General features: G+C 43.4%; 1 protein-coding gene across 7 annotated transcripts in view; it reads left to right on the top strand.

Annotated features, from left to right (window-relative positions):
• Positions 1 to 11,019, top strand: part of NBEAL2 (neurobeachin like 2) — a 134,789-nt gene extending 123,770 nt beyond the window's left edge. For all 7 annotated transcript variants that reach the window (XM_063452839.1, XM_063452840.1, XM_063452841.1 and 4 more), the window contains 5 exons: positions 1,818 to 1,934; positions 8,007 to 8,168; positions 8,463 to 8,611; positions 8,898 to 9,033; positions 9,335 to 11,019. In XM_063452839.1, coding sequence (XP_063308909.1) covers positions 1,818 to 1,934; positions 8,007 to 8,168; positions 8,463 to 8,611; positions 8,898 to 9,033; positions 9,335 to 9,436 — 666 coding nt within the window. In that variant the 3' untranslated portion in view covers positions 9,437 to 11,019. The remainder of the gene's footprint in view (positions 1 to 1,817; positions 1,935 to 8,006; positions 8,169 to 8,462; positions 8,612 to 8,897; positions 9,034 to 9,334) is intronic.
• Positions 11,020 to 13,329: the final 2,310 nt, after the last annotated feature.

Here is a 13,329-nt window from a genome sequence, read left to right as displayed (position 1 = left end):
GTGCTGGGGTCTTCTCTCTGCTTTACGGCTCTGTGCTGGGGTCTTCTCTCTGCTTTACGGCTCTGTGCTGGGGTCTTCTCTCTGCTTTACGGCTCTGTGCTGGGGTCTTCTCTCTGCTTTACGGCTCTGTGCTGGGGTCTTCTCTCTGCTTTACGGCTCTGTGCTGGGGTCTTCTCTCTGCTTTACGGCTCTGTGCTGGGGTCTTCTCTCTGCTTTACGGCTCTGTGCTGGGGTCTTCTCTCTGCTTTACGGCTCTGTGCTGGGGTCTTCTCTCTGCTTTACGGCTCTGTGTCGGGGTCTTCTCTCTGCTTTACGGCTCTGTGCTGGGGTCTTCTCTCTGCTTTACGGCTCTGTGCTGGGGTCTTCTCTCTGCTTTACGGCTCTGTGCTGGGGTCTTCTCTCTGCTTTACGGCTCTGTGCTGGGGTCTTCTCTCTGCTTTACGGCTCTGTGCTGGGGTCTTCTCTCTGCTTTACGGCTCTGTGCTGGGGTCTTCTCTCTGCTTTACGGCTCTGTGTCGGGGTCTTCTCTCTGCTTTACGGCTCTGTGTCGGGGTCTTCTCTCTGCTTTACGGCTCTGTGTCGGGGTCTTCTCTCTGCTTTACGGCTCTGTGTCGGGGTCTTCTCTCTGCTTTACGGCTCTGTGTCGGGGTCTTCTCTCTGCTTTACGGCTCTGTGCTGGGGTCTTCTCTCTGCTTTACGGCTCTGTGTCGGGGTCTTCTCTCTGCTTTTCGGCTCTGTGTCGGGGTCTTCTCTCTGCTTTACGGCTCTGTGCTGGGGTCTTCTCTCTGCTTTACGGCTCTGTGCTGGGGTCTTCTCTCTGCTTTACGGCTCTGTGTCGGGGTCTTCTCTCTGCTTTACGGCTCTGTGTCGGGGTCTTCTCTCTGCTTTACGGCTCTGTGCTGGGGTCTTCTCTCTGCTTTACGGCTCTGTGCTGGGGTCTTCTCTCTGCTTTACGGCTCTGTGCTGGGGTCTTCTCTCTGCTTTACGGCTCTGTGTCGGGGTCTTCTCTCTGCTTTACGGCTCTGTGCTGGGGTCTTCTCTCTGCTTTACGGCTCTGTGCTGGGGTCTTCTCTCTGCTTTACGGCTCTGTGCTGGGGTCTTCTCTCTGCTTTACGGCTCTGTGCTGGGGTCTTCTCTCTGCTTTACGGCTCTGTGCTGGGGTCTTCTCTCTGCTTTACGGCTCTGTGCTGGGGTCTTCTCTCTGCTTTACGGCTCTGTGCTGGGGTCTTCTCTCTGCTTTACGGCTCTGTGCTGGGGTCTTCTCTCTGCTTTACGGCTCTGTGCTGGGGTCTTCTCTCTGCTTTACGGCTCTGTGCTGGGGTCTTCTCTCTGCTTTACGGCTCTGTGCTGGGGTCTTCTCTCTGCTTTACGGCTCTGTGCTGGGGTCTTCTCTCTGCTTTACGGCTTTGTGCTGGGGTCTTCTCTCTGCTTTACGGCTCTGTGCTGGGGTCTTCTCTCTGCTTTACGGCTCTGTGTCGGGGTCTTCTCTCTGCTTTACGGCTCTGTGCTGGGGTCTTCTCTCTGCTTTACGGCTCTGTGTCGGGGTCTTCGCTCTGCTTTACGGCACTGTGTCGGGGTCTTCTCTCTGCTTTACGGCTCTGTGCTGGGGTCTTCTCTCTGCTTTACGGCTCTGTGCTGGGGTCTTCTCTCTGCTTTACGGCTCTGTGTCGGGGTCTTCTCTCTGCTTTACGGCTCTGTGCTGGGGTCTTCTCTCTGCTTTACGGCTCTGTGCTGGGGTCTTCTCTGGAAAATTGCCCTCTGAAATGCCTGTTGTCCTGATTACTCTTATAATGGAACTTATTCTGACATTACTGCAGGGAGGACTTTCTTGGAATTTATCACAAAAACCAGTGCAGGTCCTTTACGGCCACGATGATGAGGTTACTAGTGTGGCTATAAGCACAGAGTTGGACATGGCAGTTTCTGGTTCCAAGGTAAGCTTTGGGTGCCAATATACTCTTTATGGGGCAGTAATAATGTAACTTTCATTTCCTCACTTTTAACACAACCAAATAGAAAACTAAAGGTCAGCTATTGGTTGTGCTAAAGGTTTTAAAAAGTGTTTTTTCTTTCTTCATGTTTTAACTAACATGCCAGCTTAGTTAACGTTCGCAGTGCCACATGCGTGTTCGGCAGTGTTAGAGAGAATTCCTGGCACGAACGTGCACAATTTTTCTGTGAGATGCTGGAGTACACGTGTGTGCCCCAGGCATCTTGGGGCAGGAAAGCCGCCGCAATATCAAAGTGTGACTGAGATAAGCAAGTCTTCTACTCCTCTTGGCTGCTCTGTTCACCTCAGTAAATGCTGAAGTAGCTCTTACTGGGCTGAAGGAACCAGGAACTGACACTTCTCTGGATGTGACAATTCCTCTTTGAACTTGCAGCTAGCCATTCTTTTATTATTATTATTACTTTATTATTATGGTATTTATATAGCGCCATCAAATTCTTCAGCGCTTTACAATAGGTGGACGAACAGACATGTAGTTGTAACCAGAGAAGTTAGACACACAGGGACAGAGGGGTTGAGGCCCTGCTCAGTGAGTTTACATGCTAGAGGGAGTGGGGTAAAGTGACACAAAAGGTAAGACAGGGCCGCCATCAGGGCATGACAACCATAACGGTTGTCATGGGCCCGGCGGTCCTGGGGGGCCGAGCCCCACATTCATTATGGGTATATATATATATATATATAGTTAGAGATCCCCCTGCTACCTGTACGATGAAGAGGGGGCCCAGCAGCACACTCTGTCCTCCTTTCCAGCTGCTCTCTGTCTAACTTTCCTGCGCCCTGCAGCCGCCAGAGCGTTGCCACGGGTTACTATGGCAACGCTCCGCACAGCACGCAGACCTGTCTCGCGAGAGTTAGTCAGAGAGGAGCTGGAAAGGAAGACAATGTGTGCTGCTGGGCCCCCTCTTCAATGTACCGCGGCTGGCTCCCTCCACCATGCCACCGGACCACCAGGGAATGCGATCTCCCCCCTCCCTGGCACAGTAAGAACCAGGGAGGGGGGGATAAAATTGAAATATACACAAATAAATAAATAAAATAATACTCCCCTCCCCCCTATTTTACACACACACTGAATCCTTACAAATACACACTCTGCACTACACACACACTGCATTCACTCAACACACTCTGCACTACACACACACTACATTCACTAAACACACTCTGCACTACACACACACTACATTCACTAAACACACTCTGCACTACACACACACACTGCATTCACTCAACACACTCTGCACTACACACACACTACATTCACTAAACACACTCTGCACTACACACACACACTGCATTCACTCGACACACTCTGCACTACACACACACTACATTCACTAAACACACTCTGCACTACACACACACACTGCATTCACTCGACACACTCTGCACTACACACACACTACATTCACTAAACACACTCTGCACTACACACACACACACACTACATTCACTCAACACACTCTGCACTACACACACACTACATTCACTAAACACACTCTGCACTACACACACTGCATTCACTCAACACAATCTGCACTACACACACACTACATTCACTAAACACACTCTGCACTACACACACACTACATTCACTAAACACACTCTGCACTACACACACACTACATTCACTAAACACACTCTGCACTACACACACACTACATTCACTAAACACACTGTGCACTACACACACACTACATTCACTAAACACACTCTGCACTACACACACACTACATTCACTAAACACACTCTGCACTACACACACACTACACACACACTACATTCACCAAACACACTCTGCACTACACACACACTACATTCACTAAACACACTCTGCACTACACACACACACACACACTACATTCACTCAACACACTCTGCACTACACACACACACTACATTCACTAAACACACTCTGCACTACACACACACTACATTCACTAAACACACTCTGCGCTACACACACACTATTTTCACTAAACACACACTACATTCACTAAACACACTCTGCACTACACACACACTACATTCACTAAACACACTCTGCACTACACACACACACACACTACATTCACTAAACACACTCTGCACTACACACACACACACTACATTCACTAAACACACTCTGCACTACACACACACTATATTCACTAAACACACTCTGCACTACACACGCACTACATTCACTAAACAAACTCTGTACTCACTACAAACACTACATTTACTAAACACACTCTGCACTACACACACACACACTACATTCACTAAACACACTTTGCTCTACACACACACACTACATTCACTATACACATTTTGCACTACACACACACACTACATTCACTAAACACACTCTGCACTACACATACTCACACTACATTCACTAAACACACTCTGCACTACACACACACACTACATTCACTAAACATACTTTGCACTACACACACACTACATTCACTAAACACACTTTGCTCTACACACACACACTGCATTCACTATACACACGTTGCACTACACACACACTACATTCACTAAACACTGCACTACACACACTACATTCACTAAACACTGCACTACACACACACTACGTTCACTAAACACTCTGCACTACACACACACTACATTCACTAAACACTGCACTACACACACTACATTCACTAAACACTGCACTACACACACTACATTCACTAAACACACTCTGCACTACACACACACACTACATTCACTAAACACACTCTGCACTCACTACATACACTACATTCACTAAACACACTCTGCACTACACACACTACATTCACTAAACACACTTTGCTCTACACACACTTCGTTCACTAAACACACTTTGCTCTACACACACGTCATTCACTATACACACTTTGCACTACACACACTACATTCACTAAACACACTCTGCACTACACACTCACACTACATTCACTATACACTCTCTGCACTCACTACAAACACTACATTCACGAAACACACTCTGCACTACACACTCACACTACATTTACTATACACACGTTTCACTCACTACACACTACATTTACTAAACACGCTCTGCACTACACACACACACACACACACGCTGCATTCACTATACACACGTTGCTCTCACTACAAACACACTACATTTACTAAACACACTTTGCACTCACTACAAACACACTACATTCACTAAAAACATACTACACTACACATACTCACACTACATTCACTATACAGTCTCTGCACTCACTACAAACACTACATTCACTAAACACACTCTGCACTACACACACACTACATTCACTAAACACACTTTGCTCTACACACACACACACTGCATTCACTATACACACGTTGCACTACACACACACTACATTCACTAAACGTTACACTGCACTACACACACTACATTCACTAAACACTGCACTACACACACTACATTCACTAAACACTGCACTACACACACTACATTCACTAAACACACTCTGCACTACACATACTAACACTATATTCACTAGACACACTCTGCACTCACTACATACACTACATTCACTAAACACACTCTGCACTACACACACTACATTCACTAAACACACTTTGCTCTACACACACTTCATTCACTATACACACTTTGCACTAAACACACACTACATTCACTAAACACACTCTGCACTACACACTCACTACATTCACTATACACTCTCTGCACTCACTACAAACACTACATTCACGAAACACACTCTGCACTACACACACACTACATTTACTATACACACGTTTCACTCACTACACACTACATTTACTAAACACGCTCTGCACTACACACACACACTACATTCACTAAACACACTCTGCACTACACATACTAACACTATATTCACTAAACACACTCTGCACTCACTACATACACTACATTCACTAAACACACACTGCACTACACACACTACATTCACTAAACACACTTTGCTCTACACACACTTTATTCACTATACACACTTTGCACTAAACACACACTACATTCACTAAACACACTCTGCACTACACACACACTACATGTACTATACACACGTTTCACTCACTACACACTACATTTACTAAACACGCTCTGCACTACACACACACACTACATTCACTAAACACACTCTGCACTACACATACTAACACTATATTCACTAAACACACTCTGCACTCACTACATGCACTACACACACTACATTCACTAAACACACACTGCACTACACACACTACATTCACTAAACACACTTTGCTCTACACACACTTTATTCACTATACACACTTTGCACTAAACACACACTGCACTACACACTCACACTACATTCACTATACACTCTCTGCACTCACTACAAACACTGCATTCACGAAACACACTCTGCACTACACACACACTACATTTACTATACACACGTTTCACTCACTACACACTACATTCACTAAACACGCTCTGCACTACACACACACACACACTACATTCACTAAACACTCTGCACTACACGCACACACTACATTTACTATACACACGTTTCACTCACTACACACTACATTTACTAAACACGCTCTGCATTCACTATACACACGTTGCTCTCACTACAAACACACTTTGCACTCACTACAAACACACTACATTCACTAAAACATACTACATGCTCTATACACACTACACCTACTCACACTACTTTCACTATACAGTCTATGCACTCACTACAAACACTACATTCACTGAACACACTCTGCACTACACACACACTACATTCACTGAACACACTTTGCACTACACACACACTACATTCACTAAACACACTTTGCTCTACACACACACACACTGCATTCACTATACACACGTTGCACTACACACACTACATTCACTAAACACTGCACTACACACACTACATTCACTAAACACTCTGCACTACACACACACACAATACATTCACTAAACACACTCTGCACTACACATACTAACACTATATTCACTAAACAAACTGCACTACACACACTACATTCACTAAACACACTTTGCACTACACACACACTACATTCACTAAACACACTCTGCACTACACACTCACACTCCATTCACTATACACTCTCTGCACTCACTACAAACACTACATTCACTAAACACACTCTGCACTACACACACACACTACATTTACTATACACGCGTTTCACTCACTACACACTACATTTACTAAACACGCTCTGCACTACACACACACACACACTACATTCACTAAACACACTTTGCACTACACACAAACACACACACACACTGCATTCACTATACACACGTTGCTCTCACTACAAACACACTACATTTACTACAAACATACTACATGCTCTATACACACTACATTCACTATACACACTACATCCACTACAAAAACACACACTCTGAATTTACTATACATACCTACATTCACTACACACACACTCTGCATCTAATGCATGCATACAAACATTGCATACATTACACAAAACGTACAATCTGCATCCACTATACACACTGCATCCATGACACACATACCGCATCCACTACACACATTCTACATCCACTATACACACTGCATCCATGACACACATTCTACATCCACTATACACACACTTCCACCTTGTGGGCGGACTCGGGGCTGGCCCCGGGGGCCCAGATCTTGAGCTGTGTCAGGGGCCCTAAAATTTCTGATGGCAGCCCTGGGTAAGGATAGTATTAGACTAATGACAGTTGCAAGAGAGGAATCAGTCGGGAGCTATTAACAGTTTAATTGATACGCTTTTATGAAGAAGTGGGTTTTTATCGATTTTTTTGAAGGAGTGGAGACTGGGTGAGCATCTAACGGAGGAGGGAATTCTTTCTGTCTATACTCCACGTTTCCTTCCTATCATCTCTTCCCAGAAGAGTCCAGTCCTAATGCTGTGTTTGTCGCGTTGTCTGGCCAAGGACACTCTGATTTTGTTTTGTTACCATGGCGCCAATCTGTTGTCTCTGCAGGACGGTACGATCATTGTGCACACCATTCGGCGGGGGCAGTTTATGAGATGTATTAAGCCCCCCTGTGAAAGCTCGCTGCCGCTGACTGTGTCTCACCTTGTAGTGGGCTTGGAAGGACAAATCATATTTCATAGCATAATCGAAGGACGGACCTCTCTCAAGGTCAGTGAGAAATGATTTTGTTAAAAGCTTCTAGACTTTGTCACAATGTTTGGAACTATCTTGGAGTTCAGAGTGCGTCTCCTGCACTCCTTTTATTTCAGTTGCAGTGCTGCAAAAAACAACCAACCAAAAACTGTTGTTAAACAGGACCCGTTAGCATGAACACCAGTGGAAACCCAGCAAACACATTCCTTTGGCTTCTGTGGCGATTGCTTCACTTTTAGAACTTTGCCCAATGCACATAAATTGTGATAAGTAGGATGATTTAACTAATGAGACGTCTTCTCTTTTTAGGATAAATTTGCTCTACATTTATACTCTGTAAACGGCAAACACTTATCCTCCGTTCCCCTGGATGAGCAGGTGACGGCAATGTGCGTGACGGAGAATTTTGTGGTTCTTGGTACAATGCAGTGTTCTCTCCAGATCCGGGATCTTCGGAGGTAGGACACATCTGTCATAGCGTATTTACATTTATCTGGGAGGGATTTATGGATATTAAGGATTTTACTCAAGCAAAGCGCCTTCATTTTGTAATTAATGTCATGATCTGAATAAGCTGCTGTATACAATGTATTACACCATTTCATAAAAGTCATGTCCATTGTTTTATGGACAGAAATTAGTAGAACGATTTAACTTATTTAGTTTTAGGGAGCAAAGAATCTGCAGTTTTTTTTCATTCTTCCTTTAAAGTTTGCATTAACGAGCTTTTCATTCTTTCACCAGTTTGACTCTTGCTGTCTCGCCGTTGCCCATGAAAGTCCCTGTGCATTGTGTGTCCGTGACCAAGGAGAGCAGCCATATCCTGGTGGGGTTAGAAGATGGGAAGCTTATTGTGGTGGGAGCTGGACAACCTCTAGAGGTTTGTATTCCTGTAGAGGAACTATCTTAAAGACCTTTTACAAATGTATTCTAGCATGGCAGCTCACACCGGAGTGTACCCTACAATCCACCAAATAAGAAAACAATTTTTAATCATTTTTTTCCTTATACCATAAAACATGAGTCTGTCATCAGTTTATGGCATAAGTGGTTCAGTAAATCCTTCACCGTGTTCTGGAATAATTCTATCTGTATAGCATTTTGGAACATGTTTTCAGCTTATAATGTATCTGCACAGCAATACCAAAAAATAATTGTGCACTTTGTGTCTGCTTTCCTAGGTGAAGACTGGTCAGTTCAAGCGTAAGCTCTGGGGTTCAACTCGTCGGATATCACAGGTGTCTTCTGGGGAAACCGAATATAAACCATCGGAGGCCAAGTGACAGTTACCATTTCAGTTGGATTGTGGAGAACCTCAAGGGGCAAATAAGTGACTCTTCTTTTAAACCGCTAGCCACGAAAAAAGAGCTGCCACTTACACTGTTCCTATTGAAAAGGAGTAGTCGTGGTAGCCACTTGCAACAACAGGAATATATCATCCTGTAGATGGTCAATAGGCCCGAATCTTTCTGCACGCCTTTAATGGGGATTGCCCAACAGAACAGAACAGACCGGACAACGAATAAACCTTGACCAGGAGTTCTGATTGTTCTGTCGGTCAGCGGACATATTTTGGGGGGTTTGCCTTAACAAAGAAGAGACCTTCTTTTCTGCACTTTGTACAAAGAACATGACGGAACGTGAAAGAGAATTAAGTTGTTACATATTCACAATGTTTATATCGAAGGCTATGCCACAGGTTTTTTTTTTTAATCCAATCTTTGTCCTGTTTGGTTAGGAGAGATGCTCACCTGTTTTCTTCCAGAAGTACTGGTGACGGGGTGAGGAATTTATGGTTTGCTGCTGAGGACGTTTGGGCTGCGCACTTTGGCTTGCCTTAGCAGAATGTGGAGCTTTGTGCTGCCATCCTTAAACAATTTATAGCATTTTTATCTTCATTTTGTTTTTAAGATTAACGTTGTGGCTGAGCACTGTACAATATTTTTACTGGATTTGTGTTTTTTTACTGAGAAATAGGAAATGATCAAGAAATGGCGACCATTTTCTATGCGTTACTTGCACTTCAATTCTTAGAGCCTCCAAAATGTGATTTACTTCCTTGGTTGGGCAGTGCTGGACACTGAGACAATGCTGGCTGAGGATCACAAGAGTTGTATCTGGGTGTGGATAACACCAGCCCTTTATTGAGGCTGCCTTGTGCACAGTTTATCCTAATACTACCATGTTACAAAAACGAAGACTGGCATTCTTACAGTCCTACTTGTTACAGTGTCTGTCGGCAGCCAAAATGGATCAGAAAGGGAATATTTATATCTGTGGAATGGAACAGAAGACTTCTATTGATATTGAGACTCTTCATTTAGGGAGTGGGGATATGGACTTTTGAGATTATTATTTTTGGGGTTTTTTTACGTGAACTTTAATTTTAGATTCTGAGCCTTACCAAAAATCTATTTGCTTTAATAGAATGCATGGTTAGACAAAGTGAGGTACCACGACTGCAAACCCCAAATGTGTTTTTTTGTTTTTTTTTCTTTGCACTTCATTAACACTGGATCAAAGGCCATGCTATGTGAATACTTTGGTAACATGTATACACATACACTAAGTCAAATGTGCATATCTAGAGAAATAAATGGTGGCAGCAATATATTCGAATAAGCCCTGATTTAGTCTTAATGACCATAGACCCCTTACGATGGTGACTTCAGATTTCTTCCGGTTGTTTGATGTTAAATAGTTATTTCATTAATTTATTTCTGCCTCTCACCACAACTGAATATACAATGACCAAGTTTCCAAGCACACCTTATCTTCGTCTTTACCAGCTGGCCTCTCTATAGAATGAAATACCCCACTCACTTAGCGTCAGTCTGGCTCTATAGAATGAAATACCCTACTCATTTAGTGTGTCTGGCTCTATAGAATGAAATACCCTACTCATTTAGTGTCAGTCTGGCTCTATAGAATGAAATACCCTACTCATTTAGTGTCAGTCTGGCTCTATAGAATGAAATGCCCTACTCATTTAGTGTCAGCCGGGCTCTATAGAATGAAATACCCTACTCATTTAGTGTGTCTGGCTCTATAGAATGGAATGTCCTACTCACTTAGTGTCAGTCTGGCTCTATAGAATGAAATACCCTACTCATTTAGCGTCAGTCTGGCTCTATAGAATGAAATACCCCACTCACTTAGTGTCAGTCTGGCTCTATAGAATGAAATACCCCACTCACTTAGTGTCAGTCTGGCTCTATAGAATGAAATACCCTACTCATTTAGCGTCAGTCTGGCTCTATAGAATGAAATACCCTACTCACTTAGTGTCAGTCTGGCTCTATAGAATGGAATACCCTACTCATTTAGTGTCAGTCTGGCTCTATAGAATGGAATACCCTACTCATTTAGTGTGTCTGGCTCTATAGAATGGAATACCCTACTCATTTAGTGTCAGTCTGGCTCTATAGAATGGAATACCCTACTCATTTAGTGTCAGTCTGGCTCTATAGAATGGAATGTCCTACTCACTTAGTGTCAGTCTGGCTCTATAGAATGAAATACCCTACTCATTTAGTGTCAGTCTGGCTCTATAGAATGGAATGTCCTACTCATTTAGTGTCAGTCTGGCTCTATAGAATGGAATGTCCTACTCACTTAGTGTCAGTCTGGCTCTATAGAATGAAATACCCTACTCATTTAGTGTGTCTGGCTCTATAGAATGGAATACCCTACTCATTTAGTGTCAGTCTGGCTCTATAGAATGGAATGTCCTACTCACTTAGTGTCAGTCTGGCTCTATAGAATGAAATACCCCACTCATTTAGTGTCAGTCTGGCTCTATAGAATGAAATACCCTACTCATTTAGTGTCAGTCTGGCTCTATAGAATGAAATACCCCACTCATTTAGTGTCAGTCTGGCTCTATAGAATGGAATACCCTACTCATTTAGTGTCAGTCTGGCTCTATAGAATGAAATACCCATCTCATTTAGTGTCAGCCGGGCTCTATAGAATGAAATACCCTACTCACTTAGTGTCAGTCTGGCTCTATAGAAGGAAATGTCCTACTAATTTAGTGTCAGTCTGGCTCTATAGAATGAAATACCCCACTCACTTAGCGTCAGTCTGGCTCTATAGAATGAAATACCCTACTCATTTAGTGTGTCTGGCTCTATAGAATGGAATGTCCTACTCACTTAGTGTCAGTCTGGCTCTATAGAATGAAATACCCTACTCATTTAGTGTCAGTCTGGCTCTATAGAATGAAATACCCCACTCACTTAGCGTCAGTCTGGCTCTATAGAATGAAATACCCTACTCATTTAGTGTCAGTCTGGCTCTATAGAATGAAATGCCCTACTCATTTAGTGTCAGCCGGGCTCTATAGAATGAAATACCCTACTCATTTAGTGTGTCTGGCTCTATAGAATGGAATGTCCTACTCACTTAGTGTCAGTCTGGCTCTATAGAATGAAATACCCTACTCATTTAGTGTCAGTCTGGCTCTATAGAATGGAATACCCTACTCATTTAGTGTCAGTCTGGCTCTATAGAATGGAATACCCTACTCATTTAGTGTCAGTCTGGCTCTATAGAATGAAATGCCCTACTCATTTAGTGTCAGCCGGGCTCTATAGAATGAAATACCCTACTCATTTAGTGTCAGTCTGGCTCTATAGAATGGAATACCCTACTCACTTAGTGTCAGTCTGGCTCTATAGAAGGAAATGTCCTACTCATTTAGTGTCAGCTAAGCTGTACAGAATGGAATACCCTACTCATTTAGTGTTAGCTGGGCTCTATAGAATGGAATGTTCTACCCATTTAGTGTTAGCTGGGCTCTATAGAATGGAATGTCCGACTCATTTAGCGTTAGCTGGCTCTATAGAATGGAATGTCCTACTCATTTAGCATTAGCCGGTTCTATAGAGCGGTTTCTCCAATTAATTTCGTGTGAGTCTGCCTCTGTAGAATGGAATGTCTTATTCATCTGCAGGGCTATTCACTAAACTGAAAATTCAAAGTGACTTTTCCAGTTTGGCTATTTCAACCTTAAATGTAAAAGTTATTCTGTCAGCTATTCTTCCATTTCAGCTCCTGTAGCCTAATGTTTAAAATTCACTTTGAATTCCTCTTTAGTGAATGACCCTTTGTAAGCCAGGCTCCCTAGAACAGAGCTGAGCATTATGTTAACGGCAACGCACCTTACACAATC

This window comes from Pelobates fuscus, chromosome 4 (assembly GCF_036172605.1).
Source record: "Pelobates fuscus isolate aPelFus1 chromosome 4, aPelFus1.pri, whole genome shotgun sequence".
NCBI lineage: Eukaryota > Metazoa > Chordata > Amphibia > Anura > Pelobatidae > Pelobates > Pelobates fuscus.
Note: the sequence above shows the minus strand (reverse complement) of the source record. Positions and strands in the feature narration are given on the sequence as shown.